Source organism: Oratosquilla oratoria, chromosome 22, assembly GCF_046742065.1.
Source record: "Oratosquilla oratoria isolate Oo_2021 chromosome 22, ASM4674206v1, whole genome shotgun sequence".
Lineage (NCBI taxonomy): Eukaryota > Metazoa > Arthropoda > Malacostraca > Stomatopoda > Squillidae > Oratosquilla > Oratosquilla oratoria.
This window is the reverse complement of record NC_134798.1, coordinates 11,684,166-11,700,470: the sequence shown is the minus strand read 5'-3', so window position 1 is coordinate 11,700,470 and position 16,305 is coordinate 11,684,166. Positions and strand designations below refer to the sequence as shown.

At 41.7% G+C, this 16,305-nt stretch overlaps 1 protein-coding gene across 10 annotated transcripts in view; it reads right to left on the bottom strand.

Moving 5' to 3' along the window:
• Window positions 1-16,305, bottom strand: part of LOC143037431 (rotatin-like) — a 463,326-nt gene that overhangs the window by 387,834 nt on the left and 59,187 nt on the right. For all 10 annotated transcript variants that reach the window (XM_076205620.1, XM_076205622.1, XM_076205623.1 and 7 more), the window contains one exon: window positions 10,054-10,200. In XM_076205620.1, coding sequence (XP_076061735.1) covers window positions 10,054-10,200 — 147 coding nt within the window. The remainder of the gene's footprint in view (window positions 1-10,053; window positions 10,201-16,305) is intronic.

The following is a 16,305-nucleotide window of genomic DNA, read 5'->3' as shown; positions in this document are numbered from 1 at the left end:
GTCCCATGACGTAGACACTGTGGCTCCAGGACCAGAAATGACAGTTAAAAGGGGAGATGAACTCTGGAGCAACAGGCTACTAGATATGACCATTTAACCCCTTCAATACGGGCCAAAATCTCGTGGGCAGCATTAGCTGCCAGACGTGCGATGTTGCGTCACAATACTCGCATTATAAAAAATAAAGTTACCGCTGTATTGCTCATTCTCTTTCACTCGTGAATTTTGATAACCATAGAAAATATGATGAAGCCAGTTTACAGAATATGGGGGTCACGCAGGTACAATTACAATATATATAATCAAGACGCCGACATCGGCATCCTCGCGTACCCACTTGCTCCTCATGATGCCTACGTAGGCGTCATCGTATCGAAGGGGTTAATACACTAACACAATGGGTTAAGGAGAATACTAGATATAGAAACAATGAGAAACCATCAAAACTAGACCTAATATTAACCTCTGAACCAGATATTGTGAACAGAATAGAGTATAAAACACCAATTAGAAAAAGCGACCATATACTAATAGTTTGAATTGAAAGAACAGAACATAGATAGAAATAATAAACATAGAGAAGGAAGATTTATGTACAGCGTACAACAAAAAGAACTTTGTAAAACTAAGGAAATTTTTCCAAAATGCAAATTGGGATAGGTTCTCTAAAGAGGAAACAAATATGGATGACAAATGGAACATATTTAAAGAAAATTAAAAAGCGGGAGTTAACAAATATGTACCAAAAAAGAAACATACATACATATACCAAGGCTTTTTCCCCTTACAAGGGAGGTAGCCAAAAAGGAAAAGGCATAAAATCATTCCCACCCATTCCATCCCTGAATACACTCCACACCCCTCCACCCTTCCTTTCATCTTAGCACCTCCCAGATGACGGGTCATCCCTGCACCCTGTCCACTGCCCTGGGTCAGAAGCAGTGTCACAAGACACAGTACATCCACAGCAAGGCGACCCCCCCTCTCCATCCCCCCCATGCATAAAAGGAGAAGACGGGGAGAAAATCCCTTCGGGCTGCGTCAAATTTTGGTCACATATACTACCTCACCCCCCATCCCCCGCCCATTACACCTCATGCATCACAACATCATCCATATACAACCATTCTCCATTCACCCCTGTCTTCTGTCCTCTCCTGCCCTTCCTCAACAGACATTCCCCTCTTCCCCAAAGCCCCCTTCGCCCCATCCATCCACCTCATCCTAGGACGTCCCCTCATGTTCACTCCCTCCACATCTGCTTTCCATACCTCTTTTACTAGTCTTTCTTCACTCATTCTTTCCATGTGTCCAAACCATGCTTATACTCTTTCATCTACCCTATCTCCTAACTCCCTTTCCACCCCTGTTCTCTTCCTCACCTCCTCATTTCTCACTCTATCTAGCCTAGTAACCCCCATCATACTTCTCAGACACCTCATCTCAAACACATTCAAACTCCTTCTCTCTTCCTCTCTTATGTTCCATGTTTCTGCCCCATACAGTGCTGTTGGTACAATCACTCCTTCATACAGTCTCCTCTTAGCATCCATTCCCAAATGTCTATTCCTCATTACACTTTTTAATCCAACAAGGCATTTACTCGCTTCTCTCAATCTACATTCTACCTCCACCTCCACTCCGCCTTTTCCTGACACATTTGCACCCAAGTATCTAAAACTATCCACTTCCTCCAGTCGCTCTCCCTTAACCACTTCTCTACGGGACTTAAATCTCCCGGGCAGCAGCCAATGCCAGCCGTATGACGTGTCGTAATAATAATCGCATCATAAAATATAGTCACCGCTTATATCGATTGTTCTCTCTTTCACCTGTGAATTTTGAAAACCACAGAGAATGGGATTAAGAGCAGATTAGGGAGAATGTAAAAACACAGGGGCGACTACAATAAATATAATCAAGACGCCGATATGGCAGCGTCGCGAATCCACTTACTCCTCATGACGCCTACGTGTGCGGCACCGTATGGAAGGGGTTAATGCTCACTTCCAGTCTGCTGCCACTTTCACCCCTTGAACATCTCATCACCTTACTTTTACCCACATTTATCTTTAGCTTTCTTCTATCACACACTCTCCCAAACTCTGCCACCAACTTCCTCAATCCCTCCTCCGATCCTGCCACAAGCGCAGTGTCATCCGCAAACAACAGCTGGCTCACCTCCCAGTTTTCTCCATTTTCTTTAACCATCTCCAATCCCTGTGTTATGTCTCCAGATTTATTTAATTTATATGGGGAGATGATCCTTAAGGAATTAGAGGGAATGGAATGGATTAAAATTGGAGGATATAATATAAATCATATCAGATATGCTGATGACACGGTATGGTGGCTGACTCAGAAGAAAAACTGCAATATCTATTGAATGTAACCGTTAGAGCTAGTGAGGAGAAAGGTTTAAATGTAAATATGGGGAAAACTAAAATACTAGTGGCCAGTAAAACAGATCCACCAAGAGTGCAAGTACAAATAGCAGGGAGAAGAATAGAACAAGTAACCAAATTTTTGTACCTGGGAAGCATATTGACATAAGATTGTAGATGTGAAAAAGAAATAAAATAAAGGATAGCGATAGCTAAAAGCACGTTTCAGAAAAGGAAAGGGGTTTTAACAAACAAGAAAATGTCTACAGATATAAGGAGAAGAACAGTTAAAACATTTATATGGTCAACACTATTATATGGTTCAGAAGCGTGGACAATCAGCAAAAAATTGCAGGAAAACTTAGAAGCAGCAGAAATGTGGATATGGAGACGAGTATTAAGAGTACCATGGACAGCAAAGAAAACAAATGAAGAAGTATTGAGAGAAATGGAGACAGATAGGGAATTGATGACAACAATAAGGAAAAGACAGTTGCAATTCTTAGGACATATAATGCGGAGGGAAGGGTTGGAAGAGTTGGTGATGACGGGAATGGTGGAGGGAAGGAGAGCAAGAGGAAAGCAGAGGGAGAAGTATATGGACGGGCTGATGAGGGTGACGGGAAAACAACTCAAACCAGCACAGCTGTTACAAGTGACTAGGGACCGTGAACGGTGGTGCTCCATGGTTGCCGAAGTCCAAGAGGATATGGCATGACGGTAAGGTAAGGTAATCCCTGAGCCACCACCCTTGCATTTACCTCTCGCACTACCCCATCCATATAGAAGTTGAACAGCCAGGGCGACATAACGCATCCTTGACGAAGTCCCACCTTTACCTCGAACCACTCACTCTCTCCATTTCTAATCCTGACACAAGCTCTACTACTCTTGTAAAAACTCTTGACAGCTCCTAGAAGCTTTCCTCCTATCCCATATATCCACAAAACCTCCCACAGTGCCTTTCTGTCTACCCTGTCGTAAGCCTTTTCCAGATCCATAAAAGCCTAAAAAAAACATCCTTCCCCTTTCTTATAGCTTTCTCACTTATATGTCTTACCACAAAAATTTGATCTACACAACCTCTACCCGTCCTAAATCCACACTGTTCCTCACCAATTACTCCTTCTGTTCCTCTCCTAATCCTCTCAATCAAGATCCTCCCATAAGCCTTCCCAACTACACTTAACAAGCTAATCCCTCTGAAACTACTACATTCACACTTGTCCCCTTTTCCCTTATAAAGTGGAACTATACAGGCATTCCTCCAGTCCTCCGGCACTCTACCCTCTCTCCAGCAAACATTAAATAACCTCACCAGCCAGTCCACCATCTCTGTACCTCCTTTTTTTTTAGACAATCTGCATGGCATCCATCTAGACCAGGTGCCTTACCTGCTTTCATCATCTTAACAACTGCCTTCACTTCATCCTTCCTTATTTCTCCTCCATTTTCCTCACTCATCACTCTCATTTTCTTAGTATTTCCCATTGCAGCTATCTTTCCCTCCCTATCCTCCTTCACATTTAGCAACTCCCTAAAATATTCTGCCCATCTTCCTCTTACTGCCTTCTCTTCCATTATCATCTCTCCATCTGCACCTTTTACCTTTTCTTCTCTACTTGATTTGCCTCCTCTTCCTCTCTTAATTTCTTTCCAAAACATCTTTTTATTACTTTCAATATTTTCTGTCATACACTTACCCCATTTCACATCTGCTCTCCTCTTTGCCTCCTTTACCTTTTGCTTTACTTCTCTTTTCTTTTCTTTGTACCTCTCATATGACTCCCTCATCCTATTTTGTAACCAATCTGTGAAAGCTCGCTTCTTCTCTTCTACAACCTTCTTTGTTTCCTCATCCCACCATTCACTACCCTTCCTTCTATTTCCTCCTGTCCTTCTTGTTCCACACACCATCTTTGCACACTTTGTGACTCCCTCCTTGAACCATCCCCATTCCTCCTTCACTCCTAGTTCTACTCTATCCTTCACTCCCTCAGCTTCTTCTTGTACTCCTTCTCCTTTTCATTTAAAGAGTTCACTATAAGAACCTCCCTACCTTTTGTCCTTTTCCTCTTTCTCCATCTATCCTCCACTCTCAACTTACCTTCCACCAAAAAATGATCTGATATTCCCCCTTAGCACATGTACATCCTTAACTCTTCCTATCATAATCCTATCTACCACTACATAATCCATTAATGCTCTATCTACCACCCTTCCTTCCACCACCCTCTCCTATGTGTACTTATGCTTGACTTTCTTCCGAAACACTGTATTTGCTATCATCAACTCTCTAGACACATCTCCACCAACAATTCTCCACTATGATTCTTTCCTGGAACTCCACATTTCCCAACCACTCCTTCAATTGGATCATTTCCTACCCTAGCATTAAGGTCTCCCAGTACTATTACATTGACATATCTCCCTAATCCCTCTATGCACTCATTTAAATCTATCCAAAAAGCCTCCCTTTCTTTTACACTCTTCACTACCAGGCCCATATGCACTTACAAAAACCCACATCTCCTTCTCCAGTTTCACCTTCATCCAAATTATCCTTGAAGAAACCTCCTTCTACTCCAATACCCATTTACCTATCTCTTCACTCGCCCTCTCTTCAATCCTGATAACCTCCCACTTACACTCCCAAACTTACACTCGCCCTTCCCTTTCAACTTGGTTTCACTCAAAGCCAACACATCCATCTTTCTTCTCACAAACATACTACCTATCTCTTCCTTTTTACTCTCATCTGTACCACATCCACGCACATTAAAAGACCCAAACCTTAGGGTGCTGGTCGGAAAACTCCTAGACCCTCTTTTGCCTTTACTTTTTTTAGGAATGTCCCCTGTGGGGCTACAGGGAGAAGGATGCCTGGTCCCAATCCCCGTCCCTTTTTTCTCACCTCTTACAATCCAAGGGGAAATACTTGGTGGCAGTATTCTTTTCCCCCTCCACAGGGTAGGTAGGCAAAAAAGGAAATGAATATTCAGAGATATTGTACAGAACAGTAACAAGGGGTTGGGGAACAGCATAACAGAGGGACAGTCATAGTATAAAAGTGTCATAATTTCTCTATGAACAGAGTTTTCCTCTATCACAGACAAAATGATGTGTGGCTCTGGTCCGTAGGGGCGCCCCACATAGAAACAGAAAGAAATTTATATATAATGTTGGTTCAACAAAAGATGTAGTGAGGCTAAAGCCAGGAGAGATATAGCTTGGAAAAAATGGAAAAAAGACAGGAAAACATCTAAATGGCAAACATATATAAAAAAAAAAATTGAAACGAATATGTAAACATATGCAGGAAAGAAAAAAGAGAATATGAAAGGGATATCATAGACAAATGTAAGGATCAACCAAAACTCTTTTACAGATATATAAACAACAAACTAAAGGATAAGGATGATATAGTAAAATTGCGTGAAGGAGATAGAGAGTACATACATGACACAGAGATAGCAGAAGTTATGATCAGACATTTCAGGTCTGTTTTTACAATTGAGAGCTCACAACCCCGGGAGGACAAACAACTAGAAAGTTCACCCATGATGAAGGAAATAAAAATAACACAGAGGGAAATAAGAGACCAAATAAAAAGCCTAGATGTCAGAAAGTCACACAGACCAGATGAAATTGCAAATTGGATATTGAAAGAGTGTATAGACGAACTGACAGATAAACTACACAAGATAATAGACTTCTCATTAAAAGAGGGAAAGGTACCGCAAGATTGGAAAGATGCAAACATAGTACCAATACACAAAGGAGGAAACAGGGAAGATCCTACAAACTTTAGACCGGTGTCCCTCACAAGCACAGTAGCAAAAATATGCGAAAAGATTATCAGGAACAGATGGACCAAACACTTGGAAGAAAATAAAATAATAAACCCCAAACAATTTGGTTTTAGAAGTGGAAGATCGTGCACCACAAATCTAATCTGCTTTTACTCGAGACTAATTGAGATAATACAAGAAAGAGATGGATGGGCAGACTGCGCCTTCCTGGATTTGCAGAAAGCTTTTGACAAGGTACCACACAAAAAATTAATAAGTAAAATTGAAAAAATAGGAGGAATTCAAGGTAAACTATTGGAATGGGTGAAGGACTTCTTAACTGGGAGAAAAATGAGAGGGGTACTTAGAGACAAAAGTTCGAAATGGGAAGGTGTAAAAAGTGGCGTCCCACAAGGCTGTTTTGGCTCCTTTAATGTTTGCCATATACATAAATGATATGGATGGAGTAAATTGTTACATAAATTTTTTTGCTGACGATGCCAAATTACTCAAGAGAGTGAAAACAGAAGATTGCAGATCGCTCGCTGCAAGATGACCTGGATAAAGTATGGGAATGGAGCCTGAAATACGAGATGAACTTCAACATCAAGAAATGTAGCATAATGGAATTTGGAAGAGGCAAAAATAGAGTTTCAGGAAAATATACAATTGGAAAGAAAGAGGTAAAGAAAGTAAACTCAGAGAGGGACCTAGGAGTAATCATCTCAAGTGACTTGACACCTGACAAACATGTAAATAAATTATTTGGAGAGACTTGCAACTTATTAAGATCAATGAAAGTGGCCTTCGATTACATGGATGAAGAGATGGTTAAGAAAATAATTACTACATTGATAAGACCGAAACTAGAATATGCTATATCAATGTGGGCACCTAGCACAAAGAAAAACACAAAGAAATTAGAAAGAATCCAAAGAGCGGCGACAAAGATGGCACCCACACTATCAAATTTGACATATGAACAAAGACTGGAGAAATTACAGCTGTCAATATTGGAGCAGAGAAGGGAAAAAGGCGAATTGTTGACCATCTTCAGAATTATGAAAGGGATGGAAGTACTCGATAGAGATGACCTATTGAAATGGGACAAGAGAGAAACAAGAGGACACGATAAGAAGCTAAAGAAGGACAGTTACAGAAGAGACCTGAAAAAGAACAGTTTCCTGCACAGAGTGATCAATGTCTGGAACAAACTAAACAGTGAAACAGTGAATGCCAGAACTATACACGAGTTCAAGAATAAACTGGATGTGGAGAGATATGAAAACGGGTCACGAGTATAGCTCCCATCCCGTAAAATACAACTAGGTAAATACATACATATACCAAAGGCTTTTTTCCCCTTTATAAGGGAGGTAGCCAAAAAACAAAGGCATAATAAACAACTCCCACCCACGCCAGACACCTCAGAAATACAAATCTCTTCCTACGCAGACGACATAACAATCACATGCACACATCGTAACACAGACAAAGCTGCAGAAATAATCCAGCCTTACCTTGACACACTCAACACATGGTTCATCACAAACAGACTCAAAATAGCTCCAACCAAATCTACAGCAACACTTCTCACCAACTGGACAAAAGAACACAAATACATACCTCATCTCTACATCAACAACACTCTAATACCACACACAAACACACCCAAAATTCTTGGTGTAACATACGATACATCCATGTCTTTCAAACAACACCTCACAAACATAAAAAACAAATGCACACCTAGACTTAACGCACTTAAGTCAATCACTGGAACAACATTTGGACAAAACAAAGAAACTAATATAACAATATACAAACAATGCATACGCTCAGTGATGAATTATGCGAGTCCTGCATGGGCTCCTAATCTCAGTGAGACACACCACAACACCCTTCAAATCATACAAAACAAAGCCCTAAAAACAATTACAGGCTGCACAAATACATCACCTACAGACCATTTACACCATGAAACAAAAGTCCTCAAAGTCAAGGACCACCTCGACATGAGAGGCACACAAACACTTGCTGCAGCCACCACAAACACATCACACCCGCTACACTACATAGCAGAACACCCACACACACCAAGAAACATTAAAACTACACCCATAGACCTTTATTACACACAGATACTCTCTTCTCTTCCTCCACAACCACCAAATACCAGCCTCCGGAAACATATTCATAATCATATCACTCACCGCTCCATTAACACACTAAAAGACAACACACTGCTGCATGCCACCCTTCTGAATCCTCTCTCCCACGTAAGGACAGAGTCCACTTGGCCAGACTGCGATGCGGTCACCACCCAGCACTTCTAAGCTACCAGAAGAGGCTGGACGACCGTGTTGTGAACAGTTGCCCAGGATGTAACACTTCACCCCATACCATACAACACATAATGGAAGACTGCATTATACACAATCATGCACGCAAACAACACAACATACACTCTATAAAGGATTTGTGGGTAAACCCAGTTTCGGCTGTGGCCTTCCTTGGGGAGACGGGACTGCTCGGACAGACAGTCTAGGGAACGACAACAACAACAACAACTCCCACCCATTCCATCCCTAACATACTCCACTCCCCTCCACCCTTTTCCCTCCCTCTTATCACCTCCTGGATGACAAGTAATCCCTGCATCTCATCTGCTGCCCTGCTTCAGGCTCTACTACTCTTGTAAAAGCTCTTGACTGCTCTCAACAGCTTTCATCCTATCCCACATATCTGCGATACCTCCCACAGTTCCTTCCTGTCTACTCTGTCATAAGCCTTTTCCAAATCTATAAAGGGTCAAAACACATCCTTACTTTTTCCTAAAGCTTTCCCACATATCTGTCTTACCATCTTACCACAAAAATCTGATCCATGCAACTCCTACCTGTCCTAAACCCACATTGTTCCTCACCAATTACTCCCTCTCTTCCTCTCCTAATCCTCTCAATCAAAACCCTCTCATAAGCCTTCCCAACTAAACTCAACAAACTGATCCCTCTGAAACTACTACACTCACACTTGTCCCCCTTTCCCTTATAAAATGGAACTATACAGACACATCTCCAGTCCTCTGGCACTCTACCCTCTTTTAAACAAACATTAAATAACCTTACCAACAAATCCACCATCACTGTACCTCCCTTTTTTAGACACTGCATGACACCCATCCAACCCAGGTGCCTTACCTGCTCTCATCATTTTAACAACTGCTTCACCTCATCTTTCCTTATTTCCCCTCCATTTTCCTCACTCATCATGGTCATTTTCTTAGTGCTTTCCATTGCAACTACCTTTCTGTCCCTATCCTCCTTCACATTTAGCAAGTCCCTAAAATACTCTGCCCATCTTCCTCTTACTGGTGTCTCTTCCATTATCGTCTCTCCATCTGCACTTTTTACCTTTTCTTCTCTACTTGATTTGCCGCCTCTTCCTCTCTTAATTTCTTTCCAAAACATCTTTTTATTACTTTCAAAATTTTCTGTCATACTCTTACCCCATTTCATACCTGCTCTTCTCTTTGCCTCCTTTATCTTATGCTTTACTTCTTTTTCTTCTCTTTTCTTTTCTTTGTACCTCTCATATGATTCTCTCATCCTATTTTGCAACCAACCAGTGAATACTTGCTTCTCTTCTACAACTTTCTTTGCCTCCTAATCCCACCACTCACTACCCTTCCTTCTATTTCCTCCCATCCTTCTTGTTCCACACACCATCTTTGCACACCATATGACTCCCTCCTTGAACCATCCCCATTCCTCCTCCACTCCTAATTCTAGGAGAACAGAGTTAGAATAAATACTAACAAGAATACTATCTGAATTTGATATACAATTTCACTATTATTCAAGAATGGACAGGAATACCTGATAGCTCGGAGACAGAAGATGTAGTTCCTTGTAGTGGGCAATTCTTGTCGTAAGAAGACGGGTGAGAGTGCACAAACAGGAGCAAATGGATGTTTGCACCTGCAAGTTCTCTGTCTTGTTCTCAATTAGACATCCATAAAGCACCTAGAATGCATAACATTTTATCAAATTTAGCATGAGATGTTGGACAAATATCATCATCATGTGAGGGTATCAAAACTTGCATGAGCAACTCTGAATGGGAGGGTTATGTCGTATTGTAATGTTAGTTCATACAAAGAAAAAGCTACTTTTCTTTATATGCAAGGTTCATGGTCTGTGGTCTTGCACATTGTAAATATTGTCTAATTTAAATCTATTTTCTCGATAAGAATTAATGTGAATATAGGGGTTGGGTTATGCACCAGTATAACATTGTAGAATGCAGCATACTTCAGAGTGCTATCACTGGCACAATGTATCTATACACTTTCCATATACAAAGGGCCCTCTTACAAGGGAAGTAGCCAGACAAGAGATGTACCCATCCCAATCCCATATATCACCCATTTGTTTCCCTCTTCTCTTAGTTCTTCATGGATGAATGGTCATCCCTGTCTCCTCCCCACTGCCCAGGTCAGAAGCAATGCACTACGACACAGCACATCCACAGCAGCGGCAGCCACCTCATTCACACAACGACCCTCCCTCCTCATCCTCTCCTGTGAAAAATAGAGAAGATAGAGAGAAATCCCTCTCACCTGCATCAAATTATGATCCATATACAACCATTCTCCACTCACATCTATCCCCAGACTTCTCCTTTCCTTGCTCAAGAGACATTCTCCTCTTGCTCTAAGCCTCTTTCATCCCATCCATCCACCTCTGTTTTTCACACTCATTTTTGCTAATCTTTATTCACTCATACTTTTCATGTGCCTGAACCACCCTAATAATGTTTGATCAGCCCTACCTGCCAGTACTCTCTCGATTCTCACGTTCTTCTTTTCACCTCATTTCTCACTATCCATTCTCGTAACCTTCACCATACTTTTAAGAGATTTCATCTCAAACATATTTAAATTTCTTCTTTCTGACTCTCTTTCCTTCTTTAAGTCATGGGTAGGGGGGAACTTGGAAATTATTCTGTCCCTAACCTCCACATTAGACTGCATGCTTATATGTATGGGAAGAGGGTTATTCTGACTTTAACCCCTTCCATACGGCGCCGCACACGTAGGCGTCATGAGGAGCAAGTGGATTCGCGACGCTGCCATATCGGCGTCTTGATTATATTTATTGTAGTCGCCCCTGTGTTTTTACATTCTCCCAAATGCGCCCTGAATCCCATTCTCTGTGGTTTTCAAAATTCGCGGGTGAAAGAGAGAACGATCGATATAAGCGGCGACTATATTTTATGATGCGAATATTATTACGTGACGTCATGCGGCTGGCATTGGCTGCTGCCCGCGAGATTTAAGTCCCGTACTGAAGTGGTTAATGTGCATGAAGATGTGTGCTTGAATTTGGCCACCCTCTCATAAGAATTAAATCCCTGGTGTGTGTGTATTTACCTAATTGTAGTATACAGGAAAGAAGCAATGCTAGTGGAGTCCTGTCTCATATTCTCTAATTTTCTAACATACCTAGACAAAAAGTCATGTACAGTTCCATCTCAATCTATATCCTTGATTTCCAATTATCATATTTAGATCTTAACAGACCAGTATGTGTATTTTACGAACATCCAGGCAAAGGAGGCCATGTTGCTGTGATTTGGTTCAGGTCACATGTTCACAGACTACCTTGACATAGAAGAGAATAGTAAAACAGTCAAATTAAAGCTGTAATCTTTCAATTCCTTACTGCTAGGGACTTCAAATTAAATCAGATTGATGCTGATGATCCAGATATCAAACTATGACACAAGACCTTTCTTCAATGTCAGATGAGGTACCCACTGACTACACTCAATTTTTTCAAAGTTGGCATTCATATATATATGCATCTTGTTCCATCTGCAATCAATGCCTATACACAATTGAAACTCCATTTCCACCTTTACAACCTGCAGTGTTTCCACCATCTTTCCGGGAATTACCACATCCATCACTAGAGTTGTTTGATTTGGATGAAGCTTTCAGTTCTGAAAAAGCTCATTTAACTCAGGTGACCAATAAGTGCAAAGATGAAGACCTAGAGTACTATGTCAGAGAATGTGGCAAGATCTTAGGTATTGTCCCCAAGCTTCTTCTAACTTCACAATATTTAAAATATATCCTACAAGTAGAATACATCTTTACACAACTAAGAGTTCAAGAAACTAAATCAGGATTCACACACCTTCAATGGACCTCATTCTGCACAGACACCAGCTAGCGAATACCTGTGAAATTTATATCTCTGAATAGTGTTAAGTGATTGTGTTGTGTTTTTGTAATTGTATACGTATAGCGCTATACAGTTACAGATATAAGATAAAGTGTAGTGTTCTATTCAAATTCAAAACAGTTTTCTGTTACTGTAATCCAAAGGAAGGAGAAATAGTATAAGGTAAGTAGAGTAAGCTTCGCGTATTTAGTTTATTAGAGACCGCTTTGATTTTCTTGTTGATTTGTATTTTTTCTTTGCCGTTTTTATTGCTGAAGGAGGAGCGAAATGGCTTGTGAAGGTTGCGTAAACCTAGAGGTCCGTCTCAGGATGTGTGGAGGAAATTCGTCTTCTCAGGAGTGCGCTCCGTGAGAAGAGTGCCTCCCCACAATCCAAAGAGTGTTCCACTTCTTCCCCTACTGTCACTGCCGTGAGCGAGTGGCGCTCTGTGGGGTCCCGTTTGTCGAGCCCGCGTTCGGTAGACGTGTGCCCTGTGGAGAAACCACTGGCTCTAGCCAATCGTTTTGCTTTACTGGAGGATGAAGTGGCTGAAAACCAGGAGTTCTTGGTGGTGGGGGACTCCATGGTGCGAGGCAATGAAACATCCTGCAGCGGAAGACTAAGCGACGTTCCAAGCTTGTATGTCAACCGGGCCGTGGGATCGCTGATTGTACCCAGTCCATCAGGTAGCAAGGACGGAAGAACACAGTTACGATTGTTCATATGGGAAGTAACGATATAGGTAGGGTGAGATCAGAGGAGCTTGTTCGGAATTACAAGGTCCTCCTTCAGGAGATGAAGGAACGTGGGAGCCGTCACGTAGTCTGTGGGATCCTCCCGTGGATCTACGCAGGCTCGTGTTGGAACAGTAGAGCCATAGGGATCAATGATAGGATATCGCAGTTGTGCACACAATTGGGATACCACTTTCTTGATCCTTGGTATCTCTTTTCTAGGCCCCATGACCTTTACGCTTCTGATGGGATCCACCTTACCCGCAGAGGCAAAGATGTTCTTACAAACCTCATTGTGGGAGTTTGTAATGAATTAGCTCCTTTTTTAGGGTAGAAGCCCAAAGGGAAGGGGAAATAGAATGTACTTGGGAAAACAGTGTAGAGTATAGCATTAATGTAGAACAATGTGCCAGTATAGGACAAAATATAATTTTAGGATATAATGTCGCTAGAGGACAATATGTTACATTAGGATGTAATGTCATACGACAAAATGTCGCAATGGGATGTAATGACAGTGGAGGACAAAAAATCACGATGGGAAGTAATGATAGTGGAGGACAAAATATTACGATAGGATGTAATGATAATGGAGGAGAAAATATCACGGTAGGATATAGTCAGTGGAGGACAAAATATCATTTTAGGAAGGGATACCGGACAGAATGTCAATGAAGGCCAAAATATCATGATATGATGTAATGACAGTGGAAGACAAAAGATCACGATGGGATGTAATTATAGTGGAGTAAAAAATATCATGGTAGGATATAATGTCACTGGAAAACAAAATATAATTTTAGGAAGGGACGCCGGACATAATGTCAATGAACGACGAGAGGCTGGCATGAATCACGGTGACGTAGGGGGACAAAATGTACAAAAGAGATCGGATGACCGTGATCGACCAGATGTCCGTGATGGGGGAAATGTTAATTTTGATGGGAGAAATGTTAATGAGGCATTGAATGTCAATGAAGGACCAAATAATAATATAGAGCAAGGTATAAATAAAAAACAAAATGATAATGTAAGACATGATATTGAAACTCAAAATGTGTCACAAAGAAATAATCACGAGTTTCTTAAAACCATGTACTTTAATGCTCGTAGTATTAGGAACAAATTTCAAGAAATACAGGCGTATGTCAAAAGCGAAAATCTTGATATGATAGGAATAACTGAGACATGGTTAAATGGTACAGAGTTCGAAGCTGAATTTAATATTGCGGGATTTAAACACTTTCATCAGGATAGAAACCACAAGAAAGGTGGGGGTGTTCTGTTGTACGTTAAAAACAATGTTCATGCTTGTGTTTTAGAGAAAGTGAAACAGGATGCATATGATAGTTTGTGGGTTGAGTTAACCCAAACAAATGGACAAAAAATTAATATACATACATATACCAAGGCTTTTTCCCCCTTACTAGGGAGGTAGCCAAAAAGGAAAAGGCATAAAATCATTCCCACCCATTCCATCCATGAAAACACTCCACACCCCTCCACCCTCCCTCCCATCTTAGCACCTCCTAGATGACGGGTCATCCCTGCACCCTGTCCACTGCCCTGGGTCAGAAGCAGTATCACAAGACACAGCACATCCACAGCAAGGCTGCTTCATTAAATCGGCAACCCCCCCTCTCTATCCCCCCATATAAAGGAGAGGACGGGAAGAAATCCCTTTGGGCTGCGTCAAATTTTGCTCACACACACTACCTCACCCCCTATCCCCCCGTCCATTCCACCTCAAGCATCACAACATCTTCCATATACAACCATTCTCCATTCACCCGTCTTCTGTCCTCTCCCGTCCTTCCTCAACAGACATTCCCCTCTTCCCCAAAGCCCCCTTCACCCCATCCATCCACCTCATCCTAGGACGTCCCCTCATGTTCACTCCCTCCATATCTGCCTTCCATACCTCTTTACTAGTCTTTCTTCACTCATTTTTTCCATGTGTCCAAACCATCCTAATACTCTTTCATCAATCCTATCTCCCAACTCCCTTTCCACCCCTGTTCTCCTCCTCACCTCCTCATTTCTCACTCTATCTAGCCTAGTAACCCCCATCATACTTCTCAGACACTTCATCTCAAACACATTCAAACTCCTTCTCTCTTCCTCTCTTATGTTCCATGTTTCTGCTCCATACAGTGCTGTTAGCACAATTAATTCTTCATACAGTCTCCTCTTAGCATCCATTCCCAAATTTCTATTCCTCATTACACTCTTTAATCAACCAAGGCATTTACTCGCTTCTCTCAATCTACATTCTACCTCCACCTTCACTCCACCTTTTCCTGCCACATTTCCACCCAAGTATCTAAAACTATCCACTTCCTCCAGTTGCTCTCCCTTAATGCTCACTTCCAGACTACTGCCACTTCCACCCCTTGTACATCTCATCACCTTACTTTTACCCACATTTATCTTCAGCTTTCTTCTATCATGCACTCTCCCAAACTCTGTCACCAACTTCCTCAATCCCTCCTCCAATCCTGCCACAAGCGCAGTGTCATCCGCAAACAGCAGCTGGCTCACCTCCCACTTTTCTCCATTTTCTTTAACCATCTCCAATCCCTGACCCACTACCCTTGCATTTACCTCTCACATTATGCCATCCATGTATAAGTTGAACAGCCAGGGTGACATAACGCATCCTTGATGAAGTCCCACCTTTACCTCGAACCACTCACTCTCTCCATTTCTTATCCTGACACAAGCTCTACTACTCTCATAAAAACTCTTGACAGCTCCCAGAAGCTTTCCTCCTATCCCGTATATCCACATAACCTCCCACAGTGCCTTTCTGTCTACCCTGTCGTAAGCCTTTTCCAGATCCATAAAGGCTCAAAACACATCCTTCCCCTTTCCTATAGCTTTCTCACATATCTGTCTTAACACAAAAAGCTGATCTACACAACCTCTACCTGTCCTAAATCCACACTGTTCCTCACCAATTACTCCCTCTCTTCCTCTCCTAATCCTCTCAATCAAGATCCTCCCATAAGCCTTCCCAACTACACTTAACAAGCTAATCCCTCTGAAACTACTACATTCACACTTGTCCCCCTTTCCCTTGTAAAGTGGAACTATACAAGCACTCCTCCAGTCCTCCGGCACTCTACCTTCTCTCCAGCAAACATTAAATAACCTCACCAACCAG